The sequence below is a fragment of the Physcomitrium patens genome, chromosome 25 (assembly GCF_059467195.1).
Source record: "Physcomitrium patens ecotype Gransden chromosome 25, ASM5946719v1, whole genome shotgun sequence".
Classification (NCBI taxonomy): Eukaryota; Viridiplantae; Streptophyta; class Bryopsida; order Funariales; family Funariaceae; genus Physcomitrium; species Physcomitrium patens.
In genome coordinates, this window is record NC_143434.1 from 5,277,102 (window position 1) to 5,288,556 (window position 11,455).

At 42.2% G+C, this 11,455-nt stretch overlaps 2 protein-coding genes across 2 annotated transcripts; one reads left to right on the plus strand and one right to left on the minus strand.

Annotated features, from left to right (window-relative positions):
- Nucleotides 1-1,713: 1,713 nt before the first annotated feature.
- On the plus strand, nucleotides 1,714-4,192 carry LOC112278435 (eukaryotic translation initiation factor 2 subunit beta). Its single transcript, XM_024511920.3, has 8 exons — nucleotides 1,714-1,829; nucleotides 2,061-2,210; nucleotides 2,485-2,539; nucleotides 2,744-2,844; nucleotides 3,021-3,166; nucleotides 3,367-3,509; nucleotides 3,719-3,804; nucleotides 3,983-4,192. The coding sequence occupies exons 1-8, from the start codon at nucleotides 1,770-1,772 to the stop codon at nucleotides 4,058-4,060; spliced, it is 819 nt and encodes a 272-aa protein (XP_024367688.1). The 5' UTR covers nucleotides 1,714-1,769; the 3' UTR covers nucleotides 4,061-4,192.
- Nucleotides 4,193-6,316: 2,124 nt separating this feature from the next.
- LOC112278434 (uncharacterized) lies at nucleotides 6,317-9,888 on the minus strand. Its single transcript, XM_073531861.2, has 7 exons — nucleotides 9,431-9,888; nucleotides 8,579-9,311; nucleotides 8,289-8,465; nucleotides 7,224-8,130; nucleotides 7,040-7,121; nucleotides 6,712-6,934; nucleotides 6,317-6,547 (listed from the first exon to the last, which is right to left on the minus strand). The coding sequence occupies exons 1-7, from the start codon at nucleotides 9,746-9,748 to the stop codon at nucleotides 6,498-6,500; spliced, it is 2,490 nt and encodes an 829-aa protein (XP_073387962.1). The 5' UTR covers nucleotides 9,749-9,888; the 3' UTR covers nucleotides 6,317-6,497.
- Nucleotides 9,889-11,455: the final 1,567 nt, after the last annotated feature.

Below are 11,455 nucleotides of genomic sequence, written 5' to 3' on the forward strand. Positions count from 1 at the left end.
TATTTTTTCTTAGAGAAATGCAATGACAAGTATGAAGGATGTATTGATACTTGTGACATCTATAACATGTAGCATGAATATTTTAAATCTATTTATTTTGTATGTGCAATCTATAACTATAATATATGGATATATTTTTGTAAGTTATACAAATCTAAGATGACCAAAAACTAAACAACTTACCTTGTTTGTCTCATTGTATTTGTATATATATTAATATGTAATGTTACAAAGATTTTCTATTATAATATAAATAGACAAATGACTATAATAGGTGAGCTTAACTAAGACATTGATGCTTATTGTAGATAGTGTACTCAACTACTAAACTTGCAAAGTCCTCTTAGTATACTGTAGTGACAACATTCCTTTGAGCTATCCTTATAACAAGCATCTAAACAATTAATATTTTTTGTGCAAGTTGAAAGTAACAAGCAATTGAATATTCTATTAGTAATGTGAATAGACCATAATTATGACTTCTTTTTTGAACAAGCAAAAGTGAGCATTTGTGTATATACAAATAATGAGCATACAATTCAAATAGACAACTTCTTAGCTACATAGTTGAACTATGCTAAAAAAATAAATTTGCCTCAAATCTATTAGAAGTATGACCTTTGTCATATTTAAAGACAATATGGCCCTTGTCAAAGCAATGTCAAAAAACTTTATAACCTTGAGTATGTATAAGTTGATTTAGGCATCTCTTCATGTCTTTGTATGTATCAAATGACTTCTTTTGGTGGAGGGTCCATATTGAGTGCAATTTCGAATTTGGAATGGAACAATCCAAAAGTAGCTTATATACTATCTCCCTTCTTAGATAAAAGATTGAATAACAATAAATTGCAAAACTAAGATTTGTGAAGTATAACAAGGTGGAGCTGAATTTTGCAAATTTAGAGTAGCAATGATGTAGGCAATACAAACATTATGAACATATAACAATCAATTATTACCATTTAATATGTTTGTCAAATTAGAAATGTTTTATTGGTCATATCTTTATGGATGTACAATTTTCACACACATATTAATTATGATTAATTCAAAAGATCTTAAAATGATATTTATAGTAATACATTGAAACTTGACAATCTATTCCTTAATTTTATTTTTATATGGGTACTATTGTAATTAGATAATTATATATTTTTTTCTTGATTCTAACGATGGATGGATTGAATTATATGCTAGTGGGGTTGATTTAACATTCCCATAAAATCAATATAATGTATAAAATTGATTAATCAACAAAACAATTATTTTCAAATCAAAATCCGTATATAAATTAAATTAATGTTAAAAAGTTAAAACATATAACTATATAATCTAACTATAACTATTTTTAAAAAATAACATATATGTTTTTTTATTTTTTTCTTCAAGAACTCACTTACACAACATCACATATCATTCTTCATGGGGAGTACAAACAATAAAAGAAGAATTAATTTCATAAATATTGAAATACCAATACCATGTTTATGCACTGTCTTATCACGAATTTTCAGTGAAGAGAATGCTTACTTTAGAGCCTATTCATTTGTTTATTTATATCACTTTGCTTGAATTCAACGCAAGGGGCCAAGGCGAGGGTTCTTGAAAGCCAGGCACATTGGGAGGCGCTGGTCCCGAACCTCTTTCACCAAACCGAGCCCGATAGGATTAGGGTTTGAGGCCTCGCCGTGGAGCTGGTTGTTCGCCCTTTGCACCAACTCTCACCATCGCTTGCATCCACACCCCGTCGCCCTTGCTCCGCTACCATGGCGGACGTCCACCATGACGAGCCCGCGCCGGAGTTCAAGGAGGATGTCGGCACCGAGGTAGAGTTTCCTTTCCCTTTTTTCTGTGAGGTTTTGTGGATTTGGGCCCGTTTCCAGCTGGGCAAAGTGCTTTGATGCTTGTTAGGGTTTGAAAGGGGTTTCTGCTGTAGGAAGCGAGGCGAGGGCGTGGGAGAGAGGGGTGGCTGGTGCGGGGTTGAGTGAGATTGCTGAGAGATTAGAGCAAGTTTTCTTAGGACGAGACCTTATGGGTTTAGGGTTTTGCTTGAGCAGATTGGTGCTTTTGACCCCACGAAGAAAAAGAAGAAGAAGAAAGTGCGCACGCAAGAAGACGAGGAGCCTGAACCTGTGAAGGAAATTGCTTCCGAAGGAGGTTTGGATTCGGCTTTTGTTGGTCTGAAGAAGAAGAAGAAGAAGAAACCTGTAAGTTGCACGATCGTTGATTTAGAAATGGATATGGATGGGCTAGGGTTGGAGGTTTAGCTTCTTGGAGAATTATCTCTGCGCTGTCTTATCGAGCTCCCTGTCTTGAACTTCTGAGTGACGCTTTTGAGCTCTCAGCAAATTGTCCGGTTTGGAAATACTGTTTTGTCAATTTTTTATGAAAATTTTTCAGGTGTCTTCTACGCCGCTGTCTGAACGTTTATTTCTATTTTTGTTTCAATTTTTAAAAATCGGACATAATTGCTGTAATCAGGTCGAAGGTGAAGCTGCGGAAGAAGATAACGCGGGTACTGAAGACGAAGCCAATGGTTGGTGCTTACTCTGCCTCTAAGATCAGATGCAAATCACTGTATAATGGAACAACTTGTATTGATGTTCGCAAATGAAATAGTGATTGGAGGCTTAGTGCTTATTCGTATTTAGGTGTGGATGCGTTTCACTCGAAATCTTCGTCTATGAGCATGGCAACCACTATTAAAATTCTAATTTCAAGACTCTGATACCTGATACAGATCTCGGTGAGGTGGATGACGAAGAACCTGCTGTGGGTATCGAACTGGGAGTTGCTGTCTATCCTTGGGAAGGAACAGATCGGGATTATAAGTATGAAGAGGTATGGCTTTATGAATTAATCGACAAATTTTTTATCTTGTAATATGATACGGATATTTTTCGTGGCATTACCTGGCTTGTATTTTACATTCTGAGCTTACTTTTTAGAAAATCTTTGGGACACCAAGTTAATTAGTAAACTTCCTCCTGTGTAAATTATTTTGTGGTTGTCTGCAGCTGTTAGGGCGGGTGTTCAACATTTTGAGAGAAAACAACCCGGAGTTATCTGCGGAGAGGAGGCGTACAATTATGAGACCTCCTCAGGTTTTGAGGGAAGGAACCAAGAAGACTGTTTTTGCCAATTTCATGGATCTTTGCAAGACGTATGTATCTTCACCTCCCTAGGCTTCTCTTAGGTTTTAAGCGACTAGTGACTCGTCTTTTTTCGTGTTCAGAAGGGCGGGGCTCTCAGAAAATCTTATTCATTCGTCTAGTTATCTGGTATTTTGAAGTTTGTAAATCTGAGACTAAGCGCAATATGAATGGTTTGATTTTTACCCGCGTAAAACTTGTTGTTGTGCAGCATGCATCGGCAACCAGAGCACGTTATGGCTTTCTTGTTAGCCGAGTTGGGTACTAGTGGATCACTCGATGGACAACAGCGTCTTGTTGTGAAAGGGCGATTTGCTCCCAAGGTGTTCGAGGGTATTCTGAGGCGCTACGTCAGTAAGATTCTTTATGCTTGTTTTCTACGAGGTTTTCATTTGAAGAAATTCAGAGAGAACATAGTAGCTGATGTCCTTTCGTTTATGAACTTCTGCCCCTTATGATAGCGATTTTTACCTCCTAAGTATGAGATCGCAGTTTTTTTTGTATACCTTTATCTGAAAAGGAAGTGGAAAGGTTATTCTTACTTGCACCTGATTGTGTTGCAGACGAGTACGTCATGTGCAATGGTTGCAAGAGCCCTGATACCATTCTTTCCAAGGAGAATCGGCTGTTCTTCCTTCGTTGTGAACAGGTAAGTAATTCTCAATTTTGTGGCTTTTTCTATTTCGGTGGTTGTTTATACTTGTACAATTTCTACTTTCTTTTATTTAGACACCTCTATTTTGTGCTCTTCTTTTTTAATGCAAGACACAGTCTTTGTTTCGTGATATTATTTATACGGACATGACCGATGGGTTGCTTGTCAACAGTGTGGATGCTCGCGATCAGTGGCACCTATCAAAGCTGGTTTCGTTGCCAGGGTTGGACGCCGTAAGACAACTACGTAGTGGGTGTTTCCTAGACATAAGTGAAGTGACAGTTGGAATGTATGTTATGAATAGCTGGATCATCTGTTTCCGAGTAGTTGTAATTTGTGCAGAGCGTATCCTAAACAAGTCAGAATTCTATTTTTCATTTTATATGTATGCATGTGGTCATGACTTTTCATTAGGCTTTCAGCGTTTGTATTTCCCTGATGGCGTCAATTTTGCCTCCCTTAGCAGCGTCGTGACACAAAAGTTTTGTTTATATTTAGTGTTCATCAAATTTGTGAGCATGGAAGCGGTACAATAAGATCAATTTACTTGATTCTTGTAGACTATGGGAATCTATGGATCTAATGGGATAGTGTTTTGGCACCATTTTCTTTTACCTTTATTTATTTATTTATTTATTTTGTCATCAATTTCTCTATCAATATTAGTTTTTTTCGCAAATCAATACGTCATTTGAAAGTGCATACAAGGAAACTGACGTAGAAGCATATTCTTTTATTTATTATCACAAATCATAAACCTTTGCTTCTCAATGTTGATCAAAGCGCCCTATGTTTCGTGACACCAAACTCTATCAACAGAATAATATTACGCAACTATAAACCATATTTACTAAGAAACCGCTCTAGCTTAAATGTTTATTTTTGTATTTAGATTGAACTAATTCTTCGACAATTTGTGAATCGAACATCTATTTTTTCATTTTATTTCTGACAAAAACAAACCCCGAAGTAAAAATCTCAATCATGTAAAATATGCTTAAAACCACAAAAATACTCAAAATATAACGAACATTTCTGCACGCATGTCCTAAATTCTTCACGACCCCCCACATACCCACTACAGATCTTCAACAACTTTTAGAAAACACTATAAAGTTGGCAAAGGGATGCACCATTTTTACAGCCACAAACACCAGTCAAAAAACGGAAGACAGTTTCTTGCACAAAAATAAAGGATGACAATATTTAGACAAGCTCTGTAGTTCCGAGTGTAAGAAGCGACATGCCTCATCTTGATTACTGCATTGCTTTTGGCTTCGATGTTTGCTTAGTTTGCAGGGGGAATTGGTGCTGACGCTGGATTAAAGGAATTCGTGGAGCTTCGCGATTCTAGTTTACGAGTACATATTTCCATTTCCCTCAGTTTTGTTGCTGCCTGTGACGCTTCTGCCCTTGGACATTAAGAAGAAGCTGCCTATTGTCACGTCCTGGCAGGAGCTCGACTGGGGTGAGTTCAGGCGGGGACCCAATGACAATAGCAGCTCCTTGGCTGTTAAAGATGGCGTGACGATCGACCGAAACTCTTGATTGCTGCTACTTTTGCCCTTGTGCTTGGAAACAAACAGGTATCGACGTCTCCCACGAAAAATCCTGCTGTAGGTTCTGAAATTCCAACTCCGCAGTTCTTGCTGGTGGACAGCTACGAATCGGTCTACACTAAGTCATTCGTCCTGCCTCAGTCATATATTCTTGCAAAACCTGGTGGGTACAGCGCTAACCACCAATTTGCACGTCTTGAGGACTTCGTTCGTGTGAGGGAGCGTTGCTGATAGCTTAGTCCACAGACTGGGTTTTATGGTCTTAGCAGAAGCGTATCTATGATATATTTTAGTATATCGTGGCACTTAGTAATTTGATATGTAATAGATCTAGGGCAGGTAGTAACAAACTTTGCAAATTTGCTTTAACATGCTCAAATGATTAGAACAGACAGAATACTCTGCCACACAGGCTGCTCTTTCAGTAAACGATCCAAGTCCATTCAACGTGTTCAGACTGAGGGAAAAGATTCACCGCCCTCACACTTGGATTGTAAGGACTTCATCTCGCTATGTATTGTCTAATTGAACAATGCATTTACCTTCTGCATTGCACAAGTCATTAATCCTGGGATAATCTAGCGTGCTCGTTACTTGTAGTGCTTTCACAATGGTTTCTGTTGTCTGCTGTCTCCCATCTGATCAGAAGTAGTTAAGGACGGCTGTCCTTGCATATACAATGTACAGGATTGTACAGTTTTTTTCTGTTCTGTGCATGATCATTTCGAAGGACAAGTAATATGCATTGTAATTCGGCACTCTTTAACGACCCATCTCAGGATCCATTCAAGAGCTAATTTAATCTTATTGTTACTACTGTAGGTTACCATAAATCAAGTTCTACGCTGGGACGTCTGATTACCAGTTTTCGATATGCACATTTCATTTCATGTTCGTTTACATTTTCATTCGTGTGAAATGAGTGATTCAAGTGACGACAACACAAATAAAATGGAACCACCCTGGTTAGAGTAGCATTCATTGGAGGCAAAGTTACATGGGTTCTGATGACTGGAAATTCCAGAGGCTACTCTAGAAAAGTACGAACACTACATCGAAATAAAGGGGACTTCGTAAGGAATGGTGCAAATAATGCCGCAATCGGGAAGGCGTAAATGTATCACCTTCTCACAATTGACCAATCTTCTCAACAGATTCGTCGCTGAGGAGCTTGGCAGCTGAAACAGCAAATAAAGTGATGGACAACTATGTGTGAACGCCCAACTCTCACATTGCCCTATACTAGGAAATATTCAAGACAGAAAAATGACCAGTATAGTGGTAGGAGGTCGCAAAAGATTATTGTAGTGTTCATAATTGATGGAAAGGATTGACAATCAACCTCCGAAGCAGCAGCGGAAAGCGGAGAGAGATGACCGAGTGAGAGGACTTGGAGAAAGCCGGCTCGTTTTACCCATCAGCTCCTCCCGCTCTGCTGCTTTAGCAGATCGCTGGTTGCGAGCTGCCTCGACAGCGGCTCGCATTTCTGCGGCCTTTTTGGCTATGAACGCCAACCTGCCTTTCATCTTCTCTGTGGCGTCTGCGAGTATGTTCTCAGCTTTCGTCTGCAAGGACAGTGTATCGTTAATTTTTTCAATACATATGAGTTGACAAGGAGATTTGTGAGACACACAGTAGCTAGTTAATGAAGGCCATGAAGTCGAGAGTACCTGTGTCAACTTCATCTCAGCATCAGCTTGAGCTTTCTGGAGTTCTTCCCAAGCCTTAATCTTAGCTTCTTTGGTTTTAAATCTGCCAATTCCAAGCAATTTTGTATTAGTCAACAATTCAACCAGGTTCGTAGCTTGAGGGCCAGACGGGCTGCAACGCAAAACTTGAGAAAAGGATTTCAACCTCTTGGTAGATTTTTCTCGCTCCACCTCTTCCCACTCGGTGGCTTTGGTAGCCAACTTGACTTTCTCCATATCTTCTGGGTCTTCTCGCAGGCTTGCAGCGCACTGGAGATCTTCCTCCTCGCGAGTTGTCCAAACCAAGCTTCTATCTAGAGCAGGCTGCTCATCTCCCGTTACCTTCTTGAGTTCCAGTTTTACTGTGTGGAAGCTCTGAAGCTCAAGCGCATCAACTACCCTGGGAATGGCACCAAGAGAAGAAGCCTGTCTTCTTGTACGGATGTCCTCCGCAGCATCAGAGACCATAAGTCCACTGGCGGGTGCTACCCAGGTTGAATGTGTGGTCATGTCTGTGCAGCTTGCTAGGTTGGAATTTACGACAAGATCTGGAGCCACAGGGGCTGTAGTTACCTCCTTCACTGCTCCTGTATGTGAATGCTTCGCTGGCTGGGTGTCCTGTAAGTCCTTGGATGGCATATCTACCATCTGTGCCTTAACAATCGGACGTTTTTCTCTCGATATTGCATGCTGCGCTGGCGAAGTCTTTTTCGGGTTCAGAGCTGCAGGCTTGGCATTGATAGAGGGTTGAAGTTGGGCGCCCTCGGAAACCGACTTTGATTTCTTACCGCCAGCATTCCTTTTGGATTTTTCCTGTTTCTCAGCCTGAACAGGAGAATGCTTCGGAGAAGGATCGAATCTTGGTGAGAAATCACTGAACGAGAGCGCTTTGGTCCGTTTCTTCAAAGATGTGGTCGTCTGTTTCGGACCACTGTCGACTTTGCCAGCATTTAGGAATGCATTATTGAGTTGCGGAGATTTCTTTCCTAAAGGGGCTGCGTGATCGACACTGCTCACTCCATAATGTGAACGTAAAGTCTGAGCTCCTGTAATTGAATGCCTTCTGCCAGCCACTATTCAAAGATGCTGGTTAAAATCCTGACACCAATCCTCACACGCGAGACAACACGCACAGAAGATCGAGCTCCACGGCTTTTTTTGTCACATCTTAGCATTAGAGACGCTCGTGAACCACCTGACAGTACAAGATGGCGTTAGACATTAAGCTTACTTGCTGAAAGACCCTGCAGTGGCTGGTGCTGGAATTTCGCAGGAGATTCGCGATGAACAGGACTGACAATCCATTTCTCGGCGTCGTCCCACTTGGACGGAGGAGGCTTCGGAATCATGCTGCTCATGAGCGGACCAGACAGGAACCGGTGCTGAGAACGGAGCCGCATATGTGCATCTTCACCACACCAGCAGTCCACAGTTCAGGTCTGTCTCAAACTCACAGAATCAACGAAAGAGAACTAGCGACATATTATAAGACTTCGTTATGGACGGTGAAGGGATCTTTACCTGTCGAGCTTGCAGGGCTAACATATCCCGTCCCTTTCTGGACTTCAGGGCTTGTGGAGGGGCAGGAATGGGTATTGTTCGTGGGGAGTGTCTCTGAGTTCCCTTGCCAGCCCGGGAAGAAACGCAAAGGAGTCCCTGGATACCCAAAGTTGGCCGCGGCACCTTGACCCACAGACCTAGTCTTGGCGGAATCCACTCTATCCAGTGATTTTTCATTCGAAGAAAGCTCCCCTGAGAATGTCGGCTGGGAGTTGGGATCCCTGCGTCGGGCTTCCCTTTCGGATACTGTGATGTAGCGCCTATTGGAAGAGGTCGATGAATCTGACAACTCACTAGATTGACGAACCTGAACCTCGTCTTCTGCAACGCGCTCCGATGCTGTAGTGGGCTTTTGGGAAAATCTTCTCTCGCTCGTGTGCGCGTCACGAGTTTGTCTTTTGGCAGCTTCCTGATTTTTTGCTCTGGAAATTGGATTGTTTCGTGGAGCAACTAAAGAACGAGGACCAGAGCGGTGAATACTTGAATTACCCCCAGAGCGTTCGGCTAATACTGTGATGGCAGCTGGCAGTGGTATTTGTCGAGGTGATTTCACAGTCGGAGCAAAGGGAATTCGGCATTTCGGTTCACTACTTCCTATCTTGCTAGCAGTGGGATCAGATGCATTTGCAGCCTCAAGCATCACAGGATGCAGATTTTCTTTTGGCAATGACACCACGAATTGGAAACTCTCGTTCTGTTCCATGACGCGTAGATTCGTCAGCGACCTCCAATTAGACTGATAAAAGGTTAATCACCACAAAACTTTAGTGACGGAGCAATGTTATGGTTGATCAATTCATGTAAAGAACTTACCTTGTCAAGCTCTCGAGAAGTCCCGGTGAAGTCCAAACTGGACGCAGGTTCCCCAAATTCTCCATCCGAGGGTCGGTAGCTTCGACCTCGGCCAGCGTGGCTCTTAGGACTTTTTTCAGAGTGTGAGATAGTACGACGTTCGGCGCTGCTAGACGACGACGATCCCGGACTAACGAAGCGCATATCGGTTATAACGGATTTTGGACTCGGGTTTCTGTTGTTGTTCTTGGTCTCCAGGCGCGGTGTCACGGGGTTCCGAATCGAAGTGAACCGTGGGATGGACAGTGAAGTCAGCTCCGGTGGTTCGGGGAAAGCCATACTGCTTCACATTCCCGTCCGGATTGGAAGCAGATTTCGATCGAAAAACAGCTAGAATCGCAAAATCTCATGTCAGAAAGTCCGCGCGTTCAACACCCAATGTCCATGGTCACTGAGAACACCATTATTTCACTCTGATCTCAAAATAAAAAGACTCTTCGGATTCTACTATGGGCCTTACGAAGCAGCTAATCTCCTAACCGGTAGCGTTCTAAATCTTCGCAGCATCCATTGTCATTGCATCTCTCCTCCTGTTACAATGGTTCCCTCAAACCTTTGAAGAGAACCAATGGTCGCCATCCTTGAAGCAGGCTCCTATGCTGAAGCGCAAATGTAAGAACTATCACACCAGGAATTGTAAACCATCGATGCCAACGCAAATAACCTATTTCCAGAAGAGATAAAAAGGGTAGTCGCTGGTAGGCCAGCACGCCCTCAATCGTCACTCAAACAGTCCAGAAAATGCTCTCTATCGACAACTGCTCTCCCGCCCAGAATCAAACTAGTTCTACCAGTACATCCAATGATGCACACTGGGTGCTCACCGCGCTTCCTGCAAGATTGAATCGATGCTCCAACGCCTGCTTCCCTCCAACCTGACCACACCTTTCGCTAAGTCCCACCATTAGTAACGCTACCCGAGAGAGAGCTCAACTTCAACGCAGGTGGCCTCACTGCAACCCCAAGCACGGTTATCGATGAGAGGAGCCCCGACCAGACGCATTAATTCCTCATTCGCATCCTCCACGTACATAGCTGCATGCCAGGAGCGAAACCCGCTGGTGACTGGCACACCACAAGACTCGCTCCAAGTTCAGACCCCAAACGCAAGATTGGCGCCCAGGCATCAGTGTGTGGATCTATTCCAGGTTATTTTTACCCACAAAGCAGGTCGATCAGTGAGCGCAGAAAGTCCACGAAAGAATCCATGGTGGACCCAACTTGAAGGGTATTCGTTATCTTATTCTTATCTTAGAAACTGAGTCGCAGCAATGGCTGCATCTGACCAGACTTGTAAATATGGCTCTTCCCACATACTCCCCGCTTCGTCTCCCGCCGAGTGCAAATCAGCTCCCTACATGAGCCCAAGGGCATGAATGAGATTAGCAGGGTCGGATCCTGTGCCGTGATTGTTGAGACTGGGGAGATCCCAGCCGAGTGATTCATGCCATGCCTTTAATCAAATGGGATTCACCCGCTGCTTTTTTCTGCTTTTCCCTGCGACCTCAGCCTCCGAATTCATTACCTGGGGTTGACTTCGACAATCTAGTTCGCATCCTACGACAATGATAATGTTTTTTGTGACTTTGTGCATGTTTTTCTGCTCGTCTTGCTTCTTCTACTTCTCCCGAAGGTCTCCTTTTGCTGGATTTCACCGCTTGCTTGTGTCTCATTTCATACTCTGCGTAGTTTTTTTGATGATGTTGAAACTCTATAAGAATGCCACCTTCACAAGTACTCACTTTTCCAAATCGTGTTATGGTTTCGTTTTGATTGGATTGGTCTTGGTTAGGTTTTAGCTGATGAGTGGCATTTAGTAATAGATTTGAAGGGAAATGAACATTGTAGTGGTAATATCATATTTGAAAACAAAATCTTTGACCATTATGTGACGTTCCAACTTTTATTGGTTTCAAATGCTACATAATATTTAAGAGGTACTAAGGAGAATGATCAAATTAATAGATTGATTAAGATTACTGCCAT

Coding starts and splice junctions, on each gene's coding strand:
- LOC112278434 (XM_073531861.2), bottom strand. CDS start 9,748: ATGGCTTTCCCCGAACCACCGGAGCTGACTTCACTGTCCATCCCACGG. Junction 9,312..9,430: donor CTTCTCGAGAGCTTGACAAG/GTAAGTTCTTTA, acceptor GTCATGGAACAG/AACGAGAGTTTCCAATTCGT. Junction 8,466..8,578: donor TAGCCCTGCAAGCTCGACAG/GTAAAGATCCCT, acceptor GGTGTGGTGAAG/ATGCACATATGCGGCTCCGT.
- LOC112278435 (XM_024511920.3), top strand. CDS start 1,770: ATGGCGGACGTCCACCATGACGAGCCCGCGCCGGAGTTCAAGGAGGAT. Junction 2,211..2,484: donor AGAAGAAGAAGAAGAAACCT/GTAAGTTGCACG, acceptor TGCTGTAATCAG/GTCGAAGGTGAAGCTGCGGA. Junction 3,167..3,366: donor TTCATGGATCTTTGCAAGAC/GTATGTATCTTC, acceptor GTTGTTGTGCAG/CATGCATCGGCAACCAGAGC.